The 21694-nt window shown below is 47.3% G+C and overlaps 1 protein-coding gene across 3 annotated transcripts in view; it reads left to right on the forward strand.

Annotated features, from left to right (window-relative positions):
- ZNF236 (zinc finger protein 236) overlaps positions 1-21694 on the forward strand; it is a 60659-nt gene that overhangs the window by 12733 nt on the left and 26232 nt on the right. For all 3 annotated transcript variants that reach the window (XM_081149824.1, XM_081149826.1, XM_081149825.1), the window contains exons 6-13: positions 148-320; positions 1097-1240; positions 3760-3957; positions 4861-5089; positions 11325-11597; positions 12817-13020; positions 19002-19143; positions 19783-20043. In XM_081149824.1, coding sequence (XP_081005950.1) covers positions 148-320; positions 1097-1240; positions 3760-3957; positions 4861-5089; positions 11325-11597; positions 12817-13020; positions 19002-19143; positions 19783-20043 — 1624 coding nt within the window. The remainder of the gene's footprint in view (positions 1-147; positions 321-1096; positions 1241-3759; positions 3958-4860; positions 5090-11324; positions 11598-12816; positions 13021-19001; positions 19144-19782; positions 20044-21694) is intronic.

The following is a 21694-nucleotide window of genomic DNA, read 5'->3' on the forward strand; positions in this document are numbered from 1 at the left end:
GCAGTTGGATATATGAGTCTACAGTTGTGGGAGGACGTTCTGGCTGGAGGGATGGTTTGGGGCCCTGAGTCTGGGGAAGGGAAGTATTTACGTTTCCCGTCAGGGGCGCTCACAGTGGGAAGTGTTTGTCCCCCTCCCCCTCTCTAGGGGAAAGGCCCTTCAAGTGCAGTGAATGCGGAAAAGCCTTCAACCAGAAGGGGGCGCTGCAGACCCACATGATCAAGCACACAGGCGAGAAGCCCCACGCCTGTGCCTTCTGTCCTGCTGCCTTTTCTCAGAAGGGGAACCTGCAGTCTCACGTGCAGAGAGTGCACTCCGAGGTACGCCCGGCCCGGCCTGGGGGCTCCCAGGCATGCGGCCGCTCACGGGCTGCGGCGGTGGCTCTCGCACAGCCTGAGACACTCTGGGGCCCGGTGCTCCAGAGACCCCCTGAAGAGTAGTTGCTGAGTGGTGGTCAGTCCCCTGGCGAATCTCTTCACAAGGTGTTAGGTGGGGCCTGGAAGGCTAGTCCAGGTGAGTTCAGGGCCGCCGCCATGATGTCCTAACTAAGGTGGGCTTGGTGAGGGTGAGAGAAGAGGTGCTTTCTCCGTGCGGACCTGCCCCTTCGCTTCCTGCCCTCTTGTCCCCTGCGGGCTGTGTCACAGCAGCCAATGGGCAGTGCTGGGACTGGCAGCGACAGGTTCGCCCATCTCGTGGCCACCCTTCCTAACTTGTGCACTTTATCTTGTGCGTGCTCAGAGTTCTGTCTGCGTCCATCTAGCCTTCATTAGGGGCCTGTGCTAACCCTTTAGGAAATTGAGAACATACAGTAGACATTTTCTTACTAAATTGTAATAACTGAAAACTATGTTTCTTCACTCCCAAACCAGTTCTAATGTAGAACAGACTGTGATGTTTCAGTTAATCTCATACTGCAATATTGATTGGAGAACTGGATCACTGATTCTAGAGCTATCTAATACAAACGAAAAAGTAATGTTAAAGGGTTCGATTATTCTTCATTTTTAATGGAATGGTCAATTTTGATGTGTCCTAATTCAAATGTTTTTATCTAATAATTAAGTGTAAAATCATTTTTTCTTCTTTACTTTTTAAGGTCAAGAATGGCCCTACCTATAATTGTACAGAATGTAGCTGTATATTTAAAAGTTTAGGTAGCTTAAACACTCACATCAGCAAGATGCATATGGGTGGGCCACAGAACTCCACGAGCTCCACGGAGACTGCTCACGTTTTAACGGTAAGTTCAGTGAGCTGGCTGATAGGATGATATTGTTTCACCAAAGTCGGCCGTCTCACTCATGACCTTTAAGATGGAATATTATTTAGAATATTATTTAGTACCATAAAGGTGCTATGAAAGTTTTCCTACGTGGTTGTAAGGTGCTACTTTATAAAAATTTTTGACAAAAAAATAAACCTTTTAAATTTTAGAATGGTGTTTAGATGATCCTGATTTATGGACTGTCACCTGAACTAATAAAACTAGGACAAATAGAATCACCAGTTTATGAAATTATAATTCCTGCAACGTTATTGGTGATATCAGTGAATATTCTTTATCATTATAATTTAAAAACCAAGTATCCTTTTAAGATGTATTTCTCCCTGTCTAAGGTGACAGTGACAATTTTTCCTCATACTTTGGATTTTGATTGGGAAACTAAATTGTAATTTTCAGTACATGCATTTAAAATTGTATGACTTCAAACACACAATTTTATTCCCTTTTTGGTAGGATTCTATAGCTCGGCCTCCTCAGTCGGTTACTTCCTCCTCTCAATTGATAGTAAATGACAAATCTAAGCACAGTGCAGGGTGTCCTGGCAACAGACCTTGGACAGAGGTGTGAGGGTGTAGGTGGGCTCACGGTGCGCTTGGCTGGCTATCTGTGCCATGTCCAAAGCTGCCTCCTGTCCCACAGAATATAGGCCTCCCGACTGTCCCTGAGCATCAGGTTCACAGTTACTGTTTGTCTTTCCCCTTCTTTTCTCACAATATCTGCGGCTCGGGATGATCCCTCAGCTCACTCTCCATCTCAGAGGGTGCTGTAAGTAAGTCCTGAAACTGGAGAACATTTAGGGCTAATGATTAGGTCGTGAAATTGTTTTGGACGGGGTATTTTTAATGAAATTTTCAGTGTGTAAATCAACCAAATGTTAAGAGTTTTCCCCATTTCCTTTGGCAAAATGCAAATCAAGTATGCAGATGTAGTGACTAATGTGGAATGATAATCCAGATAATTTTAAACTTTACCTTCTTGATCAGTACCTGAAGCTCAGGGCAGGGTTGCAGGAACCTGGGCTTGCCCTCCCTTCCCTGGTGGACAGCCTGAGGCCTTGGGGGGGGCTGGAGCCACCCAGCCTCCAGGGTTGGTTCTCTGTGGCTCTTGTTTTGCGTCTTACTTTTCTAACTCTTGGCCTTTTTCCTCTGTTTTCACGGATTTTCTTCAGCTTCATCTTATGATTCTCACTGATGCTTTTAGCTAGTACAGTTTTTAATTTCTGGAGCTCTCTTTTGTGATCGGATTGTTTCTTTTTCAAGGCATGCTTTTTTGGTTTGTTGCACTTTCCTTGGAAACCTAATTAGCATTTTCCTTGTAAAAGTTCCCTTCTCTCTGAGTTCCCTGCCTGCATCTGTCAGGGCCCCTCTTTCAGATATAATTCTTATGATCCTTGTGTCTGTTTGTAGGGAATGAGGCAACAGCAAGCCCATGCGTGAACTCTCCACGCAGGATGGAGCTGGTTCATCTCCAGGGTCTCTTTACCTGTGGTGGGCCAGGGAGCCAGCTCTCCAACTTGGGGTCCCTGGAGGCAGAACCAAAGGACTTTGTGTTTAGTCCGGGGACCTTAGTGCCACAAAAGGTGCCAAGTTCTCCCAGATAGTTTATTTACTTTGATTTCTTTTAGAGGCCACCCCTCTTTTTTTTTGCCTGAAGGTAAATGCCTCGCTGCCCTCTGCTCTGTGGAGGAAGACTGGTTAATTGTCAGCCCAAAGTTTTCCTCCCACGTCTGTCTGTCTTTTCTTTATTAATGGACTATAAAAAAATCTTTAGAGCAGTTTTAGGTTTACAGAAAAAGTGAGCAGGAGGTACAGAGAAGTCCATACTCTCCTCATTACTGACACCTCTCTTGGGTATGGTGCCTTTGCTACAGCTGGTGACCGAATGCTCAGTGCTGTGTGTGCTGCAGGTTTTGACAGACGTACAATGTCCTGCGTCCACAGTTACAGGGCGAACAGAGTCCATTCTCGTGCCTCTGCTCCACTTGTGACTGTGACAAGGTGTTTCAGGTGCCTGAGCTTCTGAGAAGTGCATCAGCCCTCTCCTCAGATGTTTTCAGCTATAGCTTCACAGAGCGTTGACTCCTCCAGGGCCTCCATTCTCCAGGGGGGTTTTGAATTGTTTGCCCACCGCAGTTTCTTTCTTATTTCCTTTATTTTGTAACTCTTTCTATCCTTTTATTCTAATGGGTAACAGGAGTCTGAGGTTGCTCAGTTCCCGTCTTGAATTATAGTATCTACTAACACTTAAAAGACTTTAAACAATTGTAGTAGAAAATTCACTGAATATGTTCTTGAAGAGCCCAGTGTTGTGCCAAACATAAAAATTAGTGAGGCATTATATTTAAAATTTGTTTGGGATATGGTTAGATTTTAATGTTTACAGGGAAGATATGCCTATTTCTTTTTTAAAAAAAATTGAAGTACACATTCATGTAATTGTTTATATTTTTTAATGAAAATGTTGCTGTGTTTCAGGCCACGCTGTTTCAGACTTTACCTCTTCAGCAGACGGAAGCCCAGGTCCCGTCAGCTTCCAGTCAGCAGAGCTCGCAGGCAGTGACCGACGTCATCCAGCAGCTGCTGGAGCTGTCGGAGCCTGTGGAGTCCAGCCCGGCGCCCCCACCCGGCCAGCCGCTCAGCATCACCGTGGGCATCAGCCAGGACATCCTGCAGGTGAGCGCTCTTTCCTCTTGCAGCTGTCTGTCAGAGACCAGGTGTTGTTACTGAGAGAAAAATATGGGGGACTTGTCGGAGTAAAGGAATCTTCACTGAAAACGTCACTTAATTGAATAAGTTATAGTGACATAAAATAGGCTCATTTAATTATTTGTGGACAGTGCGGAATTCTAAATGATTATTAATCTATACATTTTTTAAAAGTTTAAAGCTCTGATTATTTCTCTGTAAGTGAATTTACTTGAAAAGAATGGACTTTTCAGAACTTTCTTGTGTCTGTCCCTATTGACGTAAGAAACGTCTATTTCTTGAGGTTGTGCTGGAACTGTTTGGAGTCAGCACTGCTGTGTCTGTGTGCATGTCCAGTGCCCCTGGACAAGGCAGCCGAGGAGGAGGTGGCGGGTGGAGCACTTCCCTGGCTCTGACCAGCCGTTTCACGTCCGTCTTCATTTCCAAACAGCTGGCCTTGCAGCTCCTCCTCCTCTCTAATCGTGTACTTTCTGTAAAACTAACCTCTCCTCTGCCTTTGTGGGACAGAGGGGCCGGTGTGACGACAGCCGATGTCTTAAGGGTGAACCCAGTGTAACTTAAAACAGTGATTTCCAAATCTGTTTAGAGACAACCAGAGTTGTCTGAGGTCACATATCTAAAAGTGAAATTAATTCACTAAAATCCCCTTTAATTTGGAAATGTCAATGCTTGCCATGCCGTGTCTGGGTGGAGGTGAGATGTCAGATATCAGAAGGGACGTGTCAGCCTCAAACCTTTGGTCGTGTCACTTACAAATGGCTCCTTGGAAACTATGTTTCTAGGTGGTAGCATCGCAGTTCTGTAGGTGAGGCTGACTTGGTAGTAGGTTTGGGCGTCGATCTCCTAACCTTCGAGTTTTTTCTGTCTCAGCAAGCCTTAGAAAACAGTGGGCTGTCTTCAATTCCAGCTGCAGCACACCCCAGCGACGCCAGCCACCCCAAGAGCTCCGCCGTGCAGGGTCAGGACCCAGACCTTCCCCATGTGCCCAGCGAGCCCCCTGGCTCTGGTGATGCGGAGCCGGAGAAAGAACAGGAGAGCCCAGAGAAGCCGGACAGAAAGGAGAAGAAGCTGATGAAGAGGAAGTCCCCATTTCTGCCCGGTAATCTCAGCGTTCCCACCTGGCCACGTTTGGGTGGCACTTTGCTTGTTTTGAAGAAACGCCTTTTTCTTCTTCTAAAGATGATGTTTGTTGAATGTTCTGATAGTATCTACCCTATAGCATTCGTTTGATGCTTAAAATTAAAAACCAGGAGATCAGTTTGTTAAACTATCTCTTTTCTATGGGCTGCCTTCTTCCTATGATTCCAGGCTCCCCGACTCACTCCCAGGGCTTGAGCTCAGTTGTCACTGAGCCTTCTCTGCTCCAGCCCTTCTGGCCTCCCTGGCTGCGCATTGCACCCTGGCTGCACTGCTGTGGCCCCTCGGCCATCTTTTTCCTTCCCTCCCCCCGGTAAAGGGGCTGCCACCGCTGACCTAGAAAGCTCAGCCCCTCTGTTCTAAACCCCAGCTGTTCCCTTACACCCACCTACACTTCTTGGCCTTTGAGCCTCCATAACCTGCTCCACAGGCATGTCCTGTCTTCTTGCCGCTGCTTTCCTGGTGCAGACTTACCTAAGGATAACGTGGGGTGGGTTTTCTGCTGTCGCTCAAGGCCTCACCTCTCCTGCATGCTCTGCTTCCTGGCTGCTCTACATCAGGAAGGCCTCTTCCTCCGCTCCTCTTATCACCTGACACTCCAGTGGGCAGCCCTCCTCTCAGATGCTCCCTGCTGAGTGACCCCCCCCCCCCCCCAATCTCTGTGTTAGTGGTTGTGCAGCTGAAGTAACTTGGTTCCTTTCCGAATTCCCTGCTTGATCAGCATGGCTCTTTGCACAGGGGCAGGGTTACTACATCTTTCTTGAATAAAATAGATTCCTGTCTTTTGGGCAGAAGTGTTCCCATGAAAATATTTTCCTAGGGATTGTAACTCTGCCTCCCCCAGGTGTCTTGGGGAACAGGGGCTTGCTTGCTGCACAGCGTGGGAGCTGCTTTCATCTCTGCTCCCTTCTGAGAATGTGTTTCCTCCGTGTTGGTACGTGATTGTGAAATCCTCCTTTCCCAGCCCAGCAGCTCTGTAGCCTGCTCTCCTTAGGCGAAAGAGGGCCGTTCTATCCGAGCAGCTTATCGTCAGGGTTTCCCTGCTAGTGAAGGGGGCAGGAAGGGAAAAGGGCCATTTGCACATGTTTGTGTTGGTGACAGCGGAGCCTTGCAGGTCACAGGGTGCTTGCATTTTGAACATCTCACCTCTGAGTCCCTGGTAGGCGGGCGGAGAGCACAGCGGGGTGCTGCGTCTGTGCTGGTCATGGCAGAACCTCTGGAGCTGCTGACAGCTGCCCCTGGCAGGCCCTTTTCCAGACCAAAGGCCAGACTGGCTGCTGCAAGTCGCGGCGGTACTGGCTCCTCAACTGAGGAAGGTGGGCTTCACCCCGCCGCCCCGCCCCGCCACACACGTCCCAGCATCCTCAGAACACCTGTGCCAGGCAGGTGCACACGCAGTATCACGCCACCTGTGTGCACAGGCCACTAGAAACCATCCGTTTTGAACAGCTGGAATGTGTCTAGTATCTTCAGCGAGAACACCTGCCCTCCATGCAGGTCGCTCCAGAGGCAGGCTTGTGTTGTAACCGGGTGCCTGCACCTGGTCCCTAAGAACCTCTCTGGAGGCCGCAGCTCTGCAGCTCCAAGCCTGTGCTCGGAGGCAGGCTGGGGAACAGGACTCTGCTTCCTGCAGGCAGGTAGTCCTGCTGCTTCCACGTGCTGAGGGCTGGCAAGGATGCCGCAGACAGTCCAGATGTGTTGCTGGTTCCACCGTAGGGGCAGCTACGTGACCGACACGGCTGCTAGAGATGCCTGCCTTTTCATCTTGTGCTGTCACTTTTATAACAGAATTTAACCTCTCCATTAGTGCCCCGAAAGCTCTGCCATGCGTGCGTGATTGTAGTGATTGTACCGCCACCCCATGGTCCCTCCAAGCGGGTGCTCTGTTTCTGGGGAAAGTGATGTGGCCTCAGGATGCATCTCGACTTTTCCATTTACTGGCATCTGACCTTGGGCAACCTAGTTAACCTTGAAAATGTCAGCTTTCTCCTCTGAAAAGGTGGCAATGGTAGAATAAAAGGCAGGAAACTGAGAAAGTCCACTTGAAGGACGTAAAACGGTGTGACCATAGGAAGTACTTAGGGAATGCAGATAGCTCAAAATTATTCCATAAGTAGGCGAAACTTGGGCCTGCCACACAATTCAGAAGATACAGACAGTGTCCAGGGAGAAGTCCCTGGTCATCCTTGCCCTTCACACATCCTTGCCAGGGCAGCTACCCTAGCTGGGGCCTTGCTGAGACTTACACAAGCCGGCTCATGAGTGCAAGTCCTCCTCCCGTCCTCTAGCAGGATGGGGGGCGCACTGCCCAGTGCTCTAGCAGGATGGGGGGCGCACTGTCTAGTGCTCTAGCAGGATGGGGGGCGTACTGTCTAGTGTTCAGCAGGATGGGGGGTGTGCTGGCAAGTATTCTGTAGTTCACTTTTCCCACCTTCTTATTTTACAAATGCCCGATTCCCATCCCATTTCATGGGTAAGTAATGTTCAGGTGAGTGCAACTTTTGGCTAGGCAAACATGCTGCAGTGGCTGAGTGGGTGGCCATGCGGTTTCACGTGTGTAATTGCACCTGTAGCGCATCTGCAGCAGTGTCACGTTTCATAGGCTAAGCCCTGTAAACAGGTTGCTTTAAGGTTTCAATTTTGAAATAATTTTAGGTTTAACTGAAATGTTCCAAAAATAATACAAAGAATTCTCATACGTCTTTCTTCTAGATTACCCAAGTATTAACATTTTCTTACATTTGCTTGCTCTTGGCCTGAGTTTTCCCTGAATTTTCTGAGTGACCTGCAGATGTAGTTAGTACCCATGTAACTTTAACTTCTTGAGTGTATTTCCTAAGACCAAGGACACCGCCTTGCATACCCATAGCCCAGTCGTCAACATCAGGGTGTGAAAGTTGATCCAGCCTGCAGACCTGATTCATAATTTGTGTCACTAATGTGCTTGATAACAAAAGAAAAAAAAATTGTAAGTACCGTAGAAATTTTGGTCAGTATCACCAACTTCCTTCTTTGGAGTCCTGGCGATTCACACGCCCAAAACACAGATAGATAGGGGCGGGGTGCCTATCTCCTCAGGGGGAAGAGATTATCGGAGCTCTGATCCCCTCCTCCTCTGCTGGGTTAAAACAGTTCTTACTGTGGTTCTGATTTCATTTCTTAGGGGAGAGAGGTTGAATGGCTTCTCCGTTGAAAAGCACCAGTGTTTCCCAGTGGGCAGACTCAGCTTTTATTCGCTGTGATTGATATGCTAAGATGATAGTATCTTGTGAGCTGTATTGGTGGTACCTGTCCTTTTCTGATTCATAGGCCTTTTTGAGTTAAAAGGAGAGATTTTGTTTTTCCATAGGCAGATTGGTCAGTGTGTTATGGCTTCTGGACTTGTGTAATACTGAGACTTCACCAGGGACACTATGGAAAGCTACCTCTTTTGTCTAACAGTTTCATACTTTGATATTTTAAACTGAATCTTTGACTCAACTTTATTTTGTTTCTAGATGGGCACCCAGCTGTACAAACACATTTCTTTATGTCGTTTTCCCCGACTGCAGTGCAAAGCCACCTTTACCATCTGTGCTCCGCTCGGACCTGTGTGGCTCTGTCTAGACTTTATTCTACCTCACTCACCTGTGCTTTCATTCATGTGTTGTGGTACCAAGTGGGTTTTAGCATTATAGCGTGCTTTCGTAAGTAGGGAGCCGAGTCTTTTCTTGCTGTGTTTTTGAAAGTTTAATTTTGACTGTTATCACCTATTTATTTTTTCATGTATACTTTAGACTCTTCTGCTAAACTTCCACAACTGTAGTTCTGAAAAAGTTCTCTTGGTATTTGTGTGTAAGTAACTTAGGCAGAGAGGATCGATGCATTATCATTGTGGTGTTTGTACTGAAGAGCAGAGTGTGTGCTTTTACTTATGCAGACCTTTCTTTTCCATGTTAGTAGTATTTTAAAATTTTCTTCTGGATTTAGTTTGCAAATATGAAGGATGTTGATGTCCATGTATTAAAACATGGTCCTCTTTCTGAGACTGTTTTTTAGGCATAGAATCATATTATTTGTAAATAATGATTTCACCTTCTCCATTATAGCTTATACGGCATGTTTCTTTATCTTGTTTCATTGCCTAGTATCTCTAAACCCTATAAATTAACGGCAGTGGTAGTGGACTTTTTCCTGACTTTGATAGGATTGCTTTTGCATATCTTTCTGTTCAGTCAAGTGTATTGAGATCTATTTTATTCACTGCCTCCTGTTTTTAGACAGTTTTTTGGAAGTTAAGACTAGATGTTGAATTTTAGTAAAAGCCTTTCTACCTCAACAATCATTATAATATATGCTTTTTCTTTTAAAATTTGCTAATACATTTGAAGAGGAAGGTTGTTGCCCAGCACTCGAGAAGGTTGCCACAGGGAATGCAGCTGTGGTTTTACCCATTTCCCTGAAGTTTGTCAAAGGGCCGATCTGGCTTCACTTTTCCTTTGCAGCCCTGGAAGGGCCAAGCAAATGTGCAGGCCAGATTTGTAACATCTGCTTCATCTAGTCCCACAGATAATTAGAACCTGGTGACAGTCTTATATTATGTCATCTTATGTAATTAAAGATAGGATTCTAATTTTTGTTTGGAAAACATCTGATTTTCCATGATGATTTCCTAATTTTTCCTAATATTGTAATTCCCTCTCACCTTGTTGTACCTTGCTCTTCTGATTTGTCATGATAAGACCTTAGGTAATGACTCCACTTTCCTGAATTAACTTTTACCTATTAATTTTAAGCAGTCTTACATTTTAGTTTGCCTTAATACAAGCAATGTGACTGTAAACTAAATGTCTTTTTCTTATTTGAAACCATTTTCCTGCTTCCTTCTCTTTTCTCTCCTCCTGGTTGGTTCTTCTGTCTTTGCTTCCATTGTTTCACTGATTTTAAAAAAAATGTTATTTTTCATTCTTTTTCCTAACCTATGTTAACTAGTCTCGCAAAGAGCAGTATGTTGAGGAAAATACACGTTCTCCCCCTAGGGTTACCCGCACAGCGGAGAGTTCCTGGTGCTTACTGGGAGCAGGGGGGGGGAAACGGATTTTCCTTTCCCGCTGAAGCTCCATCTGTGCGGCAGGCCCTCGAATAACGTCGTTTGCTGGGAGGTTGATGAGGAAAGTGCACGCTTCCCCGCCTCTGCTGGGCTGTCTCCGCGCCTGCTTCCTCCCCGCCCCAGCGCCGCGCCCTGGCCTTGCGCGTGACCTGAGTGCGGTGCGAGCGTGGGCGTGAGAGCCCCAGCGGGAAAGGGTGACCCTGCTCTGTCACTGCCTCTTAGACGCGTGAGCGCGCGTTCCTTTCGCCCTTGGCTGCGGGAGCGAGCCGGGCCTGTTGCGAGCGCGGGGTGCGGCGGAGAGGCGCGCGGGGCCTTCCGTGGGGTCCTGGGCGCTCGGCTTTAAGTCCGGTTCCCCGAACCTCCCGCGTTAAGTGAGGGCCACTGCGCGGAGTTAACAGAGCTGCGTGTCCTGGCGAATTTCATGAACTTGGATTGATTTTACGTGGGTTCTTCACATTATCGTGTCTTTAATTTCACAAGAATAAATCTAGTTAAAAAACAAGAAATAAAGTGATTTTGCTGAATTTTTAACTTTACAAATCATTTTCATTATCGTATTTCCATTAATTCCACTCGTGGATTTTTTTTTAGTAGAAATAGTTTTAACCCTGATTGGAAATTGAATATTAGTTACAAAATAATCCTTTGATGTTGATCATGAACTCGTCGGTGCCATGTCCATTACTGCTGTCGCAGCTCCTCGTCCCGACCCTGCACAGCACAAGGACTCAGCCTCCCGCCTCGCCCCCTGCGCTTGTCGGCCCGAGGCTCGCGCAGCGCCGGTCGCCCTCCCGCCGCGGTTTTGGAGGTATCGCGCCCGCAGCTGACCGACTGGAGTCAGGGCGCTGGGCCTGGTCGCCCTCGTGCCTCGCGCAGGCTGTGACTTGCGTTCCTGGGGCTGCTGGGCTTTCTGTGAGATTAAATCATAGCTCCCACTGATCGCAGTGACGGTGGACATTTCCACCATTTCCACAACCGGTCACGCATCTTCTACTTGGGCGAAGAGCATGTAGCTTTTCACAGTTGCGGGGAGCCGTTTACCTGACCCTAGACAGCCCTTAGGCGCCTTGATCTGGCATCTCACAGCTTATGTCTCACTGCGCTGCAGGGTCCATCCGCGAGGAGAACGGGGTCCGGTGGCACGTGTGTCCCTACTGCACCAAGGAGTTCCGCAAGCCCAGCGACCTGGTGCGCCACATCCGCATCCACACGCACGAGAAGCCCTTCAAGTGCCCGCAGTGCTTCCGGGCCTTCGCCGTGAAGAGCACCCTGACCGCGCACATCAAGACGCACACGGGCATCAAGGCCTTCAAGTGCCAGTACTGCCTGAAGAGCTTCTCCACGTCGGGGAGCCTCAAAGTGCACATCCGCCTGCACACAGGTGCGGGGGAGGCGGCGCCGGGCCGGCCTTGCATGGGGCCTGCGCCTTCGGGACTCGTTTTCCCTTCCCAGCCGTGGTTGCGGACGCCGCCGGTGCTCCGCAGGGCTCCCTCCTCGCGGAGAGGACCTGGGACTGGTTCTCCCTCAGCTGCGGCCCTCGAGGGAGAGTCAGACAGAGGGCTCGGGGAGGAGCACAGGAGAGCAGAGGGAGGGAGACCGCCTGTGGGCGGCCAGACTCAGGTGTAGACAGTGGGCCTTGGTTAGGGAGCGCCGGCGTGCGCCCTGCGAAGACCTGACCGCTGCAGCCCGCACCCTTCAGGCGGGGACCTTTGTGCCGGCCTCAGCAGAGAGGGGACCCGCGCCTCCTCTGCGGTCCAGATATTATGTAACCAGCGATGAGGCAGGAAAACTTACATTCCGGCTCCAGTTTTATTTGTTACAGCGTTGTTGAGATATAATGCGCAGATTATAAAATTCACTGTGTTAAAGTGTACAGTCCAGAATTGAGACCCACACACTACCTAATTTTCACATATTTTTGTCACCCCCAAAAGGAACCCGGACCGACCCTTAGCAGTAGTTTGCTGGTCCTGCCCGGGCTCCTGAGCTGAGCTGACACGTGGATGAGTGTTTGAAAAAGCTGAAATCAGTCAGTGGTGTTATATGCCTGTCGCTGGAATCTGCACTTTCATTTACCAGTAAAAGTGCAAAAGAAGGAAATTTCTTTCATGAAAGGAACGTGATAGTAGAGGATTGTGAAGAGTATATTACTATCATTACGAGCAGTGATGTTATTGTTTACAGTTAATAACAGCTTGTGTCCTAAATGCTGGGCACTGCTAGGTACTCCTCTAACACGATTTCACACAACCCCAGCAAAGCCCAGACGTGGCGTGGGCCTCCGGGCCGCAGTTCAGCACTCGAATATTCTTCAGGACTGCTAGTATGAATATCTGTATTTTACTTTGTCCTGAAAACAGTAAATTAAAAAAAAAAAAAAAATGCTTTTATTACATGCCTTAGCATCTGTAATATGAACTAGAAAAAAAATGTATGCAAACTAGGGAAAATAACTGGTTTAGAATAGCTAGGAAACTAGAAGCATGAAATGGCAAGTCGAATATTCAAATGGATAGTAAATACTAGAATGTTACGTTGGCATTCATTGTTACGGTTTAGTTCCTTGAAATAACTCTATGGTGTGTGTTTCTCTTTTTTAGGAGTCAGACCTTTTGCTTGTCCTCACTGTGACAAAAAATTCCGAACTTCAGGCCATAGGAAGACACACATAGGTTCCCACTTTAAACACTCGGAGTTGAGAAAGATGAGGCACCAGCGGAAACCCGCCAAAGTTCGTGTGGGCAAGGCCAGCACTCCAGTCCCTGACATTCCTTTGCAAGAGCCAATCCTCATAACCGACGTAGGTAAGGCTCTCTTCCCTCCTACGTGCCGAAAGCCATGGAACGCCATGCCCACGCGCTGCTGCTGTAGCTCAGGCTGGCCTTGGTGCAGTTCGGGTGAAGCATTGCTGTGTCTCACGGCCCGTTGGTTACACAGTTACAGCTTACGTCCCGGCTCTGTCCAAACTGCTGCTCGGTTAGAGAAGTGTGTGCCAGTGAAGGTATTGTGTGCGCCTGCTCACCGAGGAAGGATCTCTGCCCAAACAGCTCTCACAGATGGACAGGGGGTCACTATGGGAAGTGCATAGTGCACTTGGACGTTCTTATGTTTCAGTTTTCACCTGGTGTGCAGTCGATTATTATTTGGACTGCTGTAATCTTTGGGCTTCCTAGGAACTACAACTCTTAGAGGATTTGATTGCTGAGAGCATAGAAATGGATCGGCACTCCCGTGGCAGGTTGAGTACTTTGATACCCTTGTCTGGTTTTGGTAGCTCGCAAACAAAACACCAGTTTTACTGAATGTGTATTTATTCTTCCCCACAGTCTGTTGGTTCTCAGAGGTTTATGTTATTCCTGAAAAGTCAGGACAGGTTAAACATTTACTTAATGGCCCTAGAATTATTCTTCCTGCTTGAAGATTACTCTCAAATTACCATTTTTTTCAGATTGCCATGAATCAAGCGAAAAACCTATGTGTTTTTTGACTTTAAGTTTATAAATCCTTAGTTGAGTGAAACTAGAGTCCTGATTCTCCAGACTTTTTCCAAGGTTAAAACGGGACATATTTTACTTGCTGGCTTCACACCTTAGGCCAAATTAGTGGAAATGGAATTCATGAGGGAAATGGTATATACAGGTGGCCTCACATTGTAAAATGTGAAATATTATAAATACTTATTTTGATGCTTACCTTCATTGTTATGTGTACTTGCGTCTGTCTCTTCTCTCAGACCCTGGGCTCCTTGGGGGCTGTATTGAATAGATGTGACTGTAATAACCTTTGGGGGACAGATTTGATAAAAACATGACAGAGGGTTTGACATAGTTGAGTTACAATTATTTGACTAAATTGGGAAATGAGATGTCCCAGCTCAATCTAGTTACTTAAAACACAGTGTGTTTTACACTAAGACCGTGGCTTTGGAAAGTATTAGAATACATTAAAAGTAACTTTTACAGCTGCATGGGAACTTAAAAACAGTCTTTCCGAGACTGCATCTACCGATGTAAACACTGGGTCCTAGAGAGAGTTGTAGCATTGCTCATAGGTTGTACGACCGGCTGTGCTCTGGGTAGAGCTGGCAACTGGGTGTTCTGGGTCTAGGCCAGGCCTGTGTTGAGTGAAGGTCACCCTCCCACATCCATTACCACTGCTCTCCACACAGGAGTATGGAGAGCGCACCCGGGTTTTCAGTCGTCCTGTCTCGCTATCGAGCACTGTGGTCTGTCCTGGCCTTAAATGTTGCTCCATTACTGCACTCTACAGCTCTAGACGTGTTGCCCGTTTCACTCTAAATATTCTTCCTCCTAACTTAAGAACTAAATTTTAAATGAAATATATGCAGACTGAGGAAGTATTGGAGTTGGGTGATCGTAATATTTTGATCTGTAGCTGCTTATGGATTTTCAAATTATATACATTTAGAATATGTCTGTTTTTAAAAATCACCATTTTTCTCTCTCTACATGACTGTGTGTGTGTGTGTGTGTGTGTGTAAGTGCAGTATCACTGTGCTTAGCATATGTGTTTGAAATACCTTTTCTTTGAAGTGAGCCAGGCTTTGGTTCTCTATTATTTTAAACCTTGATCTTCCAAGCTTATATTTATGTTTTAATCTTACTGATACTAGTACGTGTATCTTTCCTTCAACACATTTGTCTAACCTAGTATGTTGAATTATTTTGTCATTTATCACGTATATCTACGTTTGTCGTTTTGTGGCATTTATCCTCTCTTACTAGTTGCAGGGTAGGACGCTCCTGTGGGACTAAACTGTATTTTCCCCAAGCATCACAATCAAAGGCAGCTGTCTCTTCTGTTTTTATGGGAGGGATTTTAAAACATTTTAAGGATGCTTTTAGTTTGTTTCTGAAGCATATTAATTGAAATGCCTTTCTTTGAGATTAGTAATTTCCTTAAAAACTAACCCATATGAAAAGACTGATGGATAGTCTCATAGAAATGACATAATATAGCCAACACCCCAGGACCTTTGTGTATGCTTAACTCACCCTTAATTTTTTTCTTCAAAGATTGAGACCTTATAATTAGCCCAACTTTTTCACAGAACTTAGTGTTTGTGAAATATGAGAGGTGGAAAACAAAGCCTCTAAACACTGCGGCCTGTTATTTTACTTCCTTTAACAATTCAAAGTAGGGAAATCACCCCTCCCCCCTTGCCGAGGGCTTAGAATCTTCTGGGGTCTGTTTCAAAATACTTGTGCCTGGTACCATCCCGAGATTCCATGTCTGTGGGAACATGAGACGCAGTTGTAGGTACGAGGCTGCTTACCACCCTTTGTGACGGTGCACAGAGGTGATGAAACATCCACTAGCATTGTCTGCGGTGCCCTGAGCACACTGGTACAGCGGGACTCCCTGCAGATGCCCAGAGGCTGAGGGGATGCTGTTGTAGGCAATGACTTGAGCAGATGTTAGGAAACAGGTTATTACAGAAGAGCATGTGTGGCCGATCCCACTTGTGTTTGTAGGTAACTAGCCCTTTTGTCCCAGTGTGCACCAAGCTGGTCATTAGGGTTTTCTCTGAGAGGGGTTCCTGTCAAGCTCTTTTGTTTTTCTCTGTGTGATCTGAGTTATTTCAGAAGCTCCAGGGGACTTGCAGTTGTGGAAGAGTGGTTTGGCAAGGGATTGAGTGAAGGGATTTGGCTGGTGGAGTGCAGGTGGATGGGGAAGGAATTGGAGGCAACTGGGAGACAGAGACGGCCACCCCTTGGTCCAGAGCTCCTCAGCCTCAAAGAATGGGTCCTTAGGAATGAGGAGAGCTTCAAGGGAAGCCTGTGACTAGAGACATTGTGTGTGGAAAAGAGATGATGAACCAGACTTTCTGTGAAGTTGTTCTTGATGGAGAGCGCAGGTTCCAGAAGCCACCAGGGAAAGAGCTGGGAGAGGGTGGGGGCTGGGTGGGGTGTGTGCTGCCGAGGTAGGTGCTGGAGGGGGACCCTGCACCAGGATGGGGGTACCATGGAGAGGAGGGACACCTGTGAGCCTTGTGAGGGTTCAGAGCTGTGAGGCCGGGTGCGGATCGCCAGTCTGCAGTCTGTAGATAACACTCTGAGCAGGGTGCTTTGGTGAAGGCGAGACGTAAGGGCTGACAGTGCTGGGGTTGTCTCTGTCTATGTCTGTCAGTCTGTCTGCAGGAGCTGCACCAGGGGCAGCCTAAAGCCTGCCGGAGGTCCAGGCGCCTGCTCCTCTTGAAACCACAGTCCTGCCGTCTGTCAGGCTTTAGTACGTACTGCAGAGCCCGGGAAAAACACTCCCGCAGCCCTGCCTTTGTGGACTGACTCCCACTCTGACTAGCTGTCCCCACACCTGTCCTGTATTCCTTCTGGAGCTGGAGATGGTAGAGGCAGCTCTTCTTGTTTGTGGAGCATCTTCTGTCTCCCTGTGAAACAGATGGAAAGAAACCACTAGAGGGCTTTCACTCTCCAAAAACTACTGTGAATTTCACTTATTTTATCTACTGCTGTGGATTTATAGAACTAATTGCTTGAAATTATTTGTTTCTTGTTTTTCTTGTCGCCTTTTAATGTCCTTATTAAAGCAGACAAAATTACTTTCTCACATTGTATGTTTATACTGTTCATTTTAGTTGCGGCAGGAGAGTTTTCAAATTTCTCTACTGGCGTTTTTCTTAGAAACTATTTGTTCCATTTAGTTCGATAGGGAGCCACACGGTGGCTCACCCAGCAGCATTTGGAGTTCACAGTGTTAGTTCAGTGGCACTTTTGTGCTAACTGGTGTGAGCTATTTGCGTAAATTCCAACCTGCGGTGGGCCTTCTTCAGGGCGCATCGCATTTCAGTTTCATAGGCCTGGCGCCTGACCCCTCTCAGCTCCGTTTTGGAGAATGTTCGCATTCTGTTGTGTTCTCTTCACAGACGTAGCGCGGTTCCCTAGGCCCAGTGGGGTAAAGGCCGGTCATACGACCATGGGCAGCGACCCTGGTTTGAACTTGGGCTGCTTCTTTCTTCCTTCCAACATGCTGGACACTGAGGACAGGACCATTCATTTGTCGGTCATATTTTTATGTCCTGCTTGGCAGGGGCTATGTGGGCTCAGGACTGTGTCCGTAACCATGAGACAGGCTCAGGAAGCTACAGCCAGCAGAGGGAAGAGGACAAGGAATGGCAGTGACAGTGCTGAGTGACTGAGTCACAGTGTGGCGCAGCCAGCAGTGAGACTATGGACGTGGAGGGACAGGGTGACGCTGCGTGCAGGAATGCATTGGGCAGGGGCCGCGATGGTGCTGGAGCTGATGGCTGTTAGGGTCACAGCTTACTGAGAAAAGTGTTTCAGCTGGGGATGCGAGAGGCCGAGCAGCACACACTGTGGGGCTGGGGCTCCAAGGAGGGCGGGAGTCTGACAGGAGCCGTGCAGAGGACTGCAGGTGGGCCTGAGCTCACAGAACCTCTGCTGCATCGCCAGCCTGTCTTTGAGCAGCAGGCATGTCCTCTCCGTCAGCTTGAGTGTGGTGTCGGGGGTGGAGGTGGGGTGGGCTGAAGGATGAAGCTTTTCTTCTGAGCAGGAGAGAGGAGTAGGAAGAGCAGGGTCTCGAGTGACTGACGTTGGGGCTGCCTGGAGAGGGACTTTCTGTGGATGGTCCCAGTGGCTCCAGTGGTCCATAAAACTGAACTGGGGAAAGGCTTGTAGGCAGCTTGGAGGGTTGTGCTGTGTGGGCTACCCCCAACTCCCGGGGTGTTTGGGATTCTCTTTGAGAAATAAAGGAGCTCCTGGTGCCTGTGCAGGTCCTGTTCACTCAAGTCTAGCACATGTGCGACGCGAGTCAGCTGAGCTAGTGCATCCCCTCCACTTGTCACTTCCTCCCTGTCATCAGGGTCACTGGAGGGCAGTAGAGATGAGGAAACGGGAACGCATGGTGTCCAGGCCTGGGGAACGACAGACTTGAGGTTCTGAACTGCCTGCCCTGCCTGACTCGGCGTGTGCTGTGCACACAGCTAGGAGAGCTGGGAGGGGAACATCAGTCAGGGGCTGGTGGGGAGGTCAGAAACAGCGCCCACCCTGTTCATAGTCGTCACGTGGGGGTGAGGGCACAGCTGAGGGGAGACTGTGGGTGAGTAGGTCCCAGCAGGCAGCTCCCTATGCTGGGGGGGGGGGCAGCCGTGGCGGGGCCACAGTGCACCCTCCTACGCTTCTGTGAGCTGCGGCCCCTCAGGTCTAAGTGCGTGTGCTTTGGGGCTTGATCAGGACGCAGTAGTCTGTGGTCAGCCAAGGGAAGCCTTTATCTGTTTAAAACCTGAATTATTTAAGTTATACTTCAATTAGTAATTTTAATAAAGTTTCTGTGAAAATGCTTTTTCAGAACAAAAGATCCTGTTAGAATTACTTCTGCTTTGCATTTATTTTAGTACCTATATTACAGTTTTCTTCATAGTGAGCAAATAAGGGATTTAAATTCCAGTTAACCTCAATTTTGGATATACTTATGTAAATTTCATGCCAACAAGTGCTCATATAGAAAGTAAATGTAAATATCTGTTAAGATTGGCTCTAGAACCAGGGGAACTAACTGACAAATGGGTATTCCTTATGTTGAAGAACTGTCTATTTTATGTTAACTTTAGGAGTATTTCCCGACAGACAGTTCCTAACACAGTGAAAATAGCCTTTAGTTTCCACATTGGAATCTATACTTTAACTCCTCGGAGTGTTCATCTTCTGGGGAAAACAGATGCCTTTGATGTTTACCTTTTTTAGTACCTCTGACAGTGAATTATTCCTGATTTTTTTTTTTTGGTTTGCAGGTCTTATCCAGCCCATTCCAAGAAACCAGTTTTTTCAGAGTTATTTTAATAATAATTTTGTAAATGAAGCAGATAGACCATACAAGTGTTTTTATTGTCATCGTGCATATAAAAAATCTTGCCACTTGAAGCAGCACATCAGGTAAGACCATGCATTCAGAGGTGGGATCTGGGATATTGGCAGTGACCTGGGGATCTGGCAGCTAGTAGAAATACAAAGGGTAGTAGTGTGAGCTTTTGGAATTTCAAGTGTCACATTTGACCCCAAATATTTATTGGTAATTTATTTTTTTATTCCTTAGTGTCTTGACTAAAATATTTTAGCCAGAGATTGTCACTGAATTTTATTTACAGTAACTTCTTTTATATTTAAGTGTTTGCAATTTCTAGGACACATGGAAGAAATTTTTGGTTTGTTTCATTAGAATTATGCTCATTAACAGTTTTTCAGGTGTATTTGTCAGAGTTTAGGTTAATTTTTGGTGCTAGCAACAGTGAGGGGAAAGTTGAAACTTTATCAGGGGAGACAGAGGTGAGGAGAAAAGTACAGCACTGAGGGAAGCCTGGGGCTCTGGTTTGTCTCAGGTGTGTCCCAGTGTTGTACCGCCAGGCCACTCCCCTGAGGCTGCGCCTCAGGTGTTCTCACTAGTGAAGGGGCAAGTGTGTCTGCTGCCCAGTGTCAGCCTGAGCTCAGTGAGATCCTAGGGGAGTGCATTCTGAGCTGCAAAGCATTTGACAGTGTCAGGAATGTGCTCACTTATTTACACGCTTCCTCTTTTAGGTCTCACACAGGGGAGAAGCCCTTTAAGTGCTCTCAGTGTGGAAGAGGCTTTGTTTCTGCAGGAGTGCTCAAAGCACACGTCCGGACGCACACAGGGCTGAAATCCTTCAAGTGTCTGATCTGTAATGGAGCCTTCACCACGGGGGGCAGCTTGCGGCGGCACATGGGCATCCATAATGACCTGCGGCCCTACATGTGTCCCTACTGTCAGAAGACTTTTAAGACCTCCCTGAACTGCAAAAAGCACATGAAAACCCATCGGTAGGCACCATCCCGATGGTCACTGTAGTAACCCCTATAATTCCCACCGGTGCTGGAGAGTGTGCCTGAGAAGTAATTTCTCTGACTTTTGTGTCATTCTAGTTTGAGGTGTGTGGGCTAAAACACTAATGTCAGTGTCAACCTATTGAGAACCTTTAATGTCTAATATAGTTCGGAGGTAGTCCACATGGGGCAGATGCTCTGTGAGCTCTCTGTTAAAGCCGACAGTCCATACAGATGATGTGCTAGACCACCATCTAGTATAATTTGGTAGTGGAGATTTCAAGAAGACAGCCTGAGTCAGCCCTAGATTCTGGGCGCATTAGTGTATGTGAATGGTACTTAGTTTGTGTTGTTACTTTAGAAGAAAATGCGTTTCCACCACCACGTAGATCCATCATCAGATCTGATGTATGCTTTCACTTGGTGCTCCCTCCCCTACGCTCTGCATGAAGCGATCCAGTGAGCCCGGGGTGACATGCATTTCTGGCTGCATCTGGAGCTCGTTCAGCCAGCATTTCTCTGAAACCACAGAATTCTGTCTGTAATGGAGAGTCTGGGTAGGGTGACCCTCCTGGGAGATGGTGGAAGTAGGAGTTACCAGGAAGTAGGCGTGCTCGCCCTTTTCTCCAGAACATTAACTTGGAGGCAGTGTTTCCACTCGGGTGGGTCTGTGGCCGTGAGGGTCTGTGCGACAGCCAGGCCCCAGGTCCTCGGCAGCTCTTACTGTGTTCTTGATCCCCTTCCTCAGTGAGAGGCCTCGAGACCAGAAAGTGAAGAGAAAATGTTTTGTTTGGAACTACAAATGGAATTCCAAGTTGGCAGATTCCTGAGGTCCTGGAATCAAACCGAGGGTGCAGCTTGTGTGTGCAGCCTGGTCAGCAGAGAACTTCCGGCTCTTCCTTAAATTCTTTGCCTTACTCACTGAGCTCATTGTTCATTTTTCTCTTTGAACGTGGAATTTTTTACCTTGATGAAAACATAGGTCTTATTTTGTATAGTAAAAACGTGGTATTCACCTGAATAATGACCTTGCAGAATAACAGAGTGGCCGCATGCCCCCTGGTCCCATCTCTGAGGCAGCGGGTCATTAGTCTGCTTTCCGGCTGTGAGACTTGGGCTGTAGGACTTGGCCCCAGTCCATACACCAAGGTGTTTGTAATACTAAAATCAGTCTGTAAAGGCACTGTCTCATTTGTGAATGTAAGAAACATTCAAACCTGTGAAAAATTTTTGTGAGCTTATTTGAGCCAAATTGTTGACAAATCCCAAGAAGCAGAATCTCAGCGGATTGAGATAAAGCTCCAGAGATGGCAGTTTGCACCTTGTTTTGTGCATTACAATCAAAAGAGACTAAGGGGCGTACGCAAAATCCGTGGGCGATAGATGAGGGAGACGGGAGAAAGCTAAGTAGGGAAACTTGGGATCAGATGAAACGTACAATGATAGACATACACCTCTTTTACTCAGGTGGGTGCAGGGTAGTTAACAGTCAACAGTGACAACGAGGGGATTTGTGGTCTCCACAAAGCAGTGCCTGTGCTTGAAGGGGTCCAGGAAAAGGAAAATTACTTTGACATTCCAACGATATGTTATTGTAGATGCAAAAAGACAATAGACAGGCTCGGTTCAGGTAAAGATGGACCTTTGT

The sequence above is a fragment of the Miniopterus schreibersii genome (assembly GCF_964146895.1).
Source record: "Miniopterus schreibersii genome assembly, chromosome: 10".
In the NCBI taxonomy this organism is placed as follows: Eukaryota; Metazoa; Chordata; class Mammalia; order Chiroptera; family Miniopteridae; genus Miniopterus; species Miniopterus schreibersii.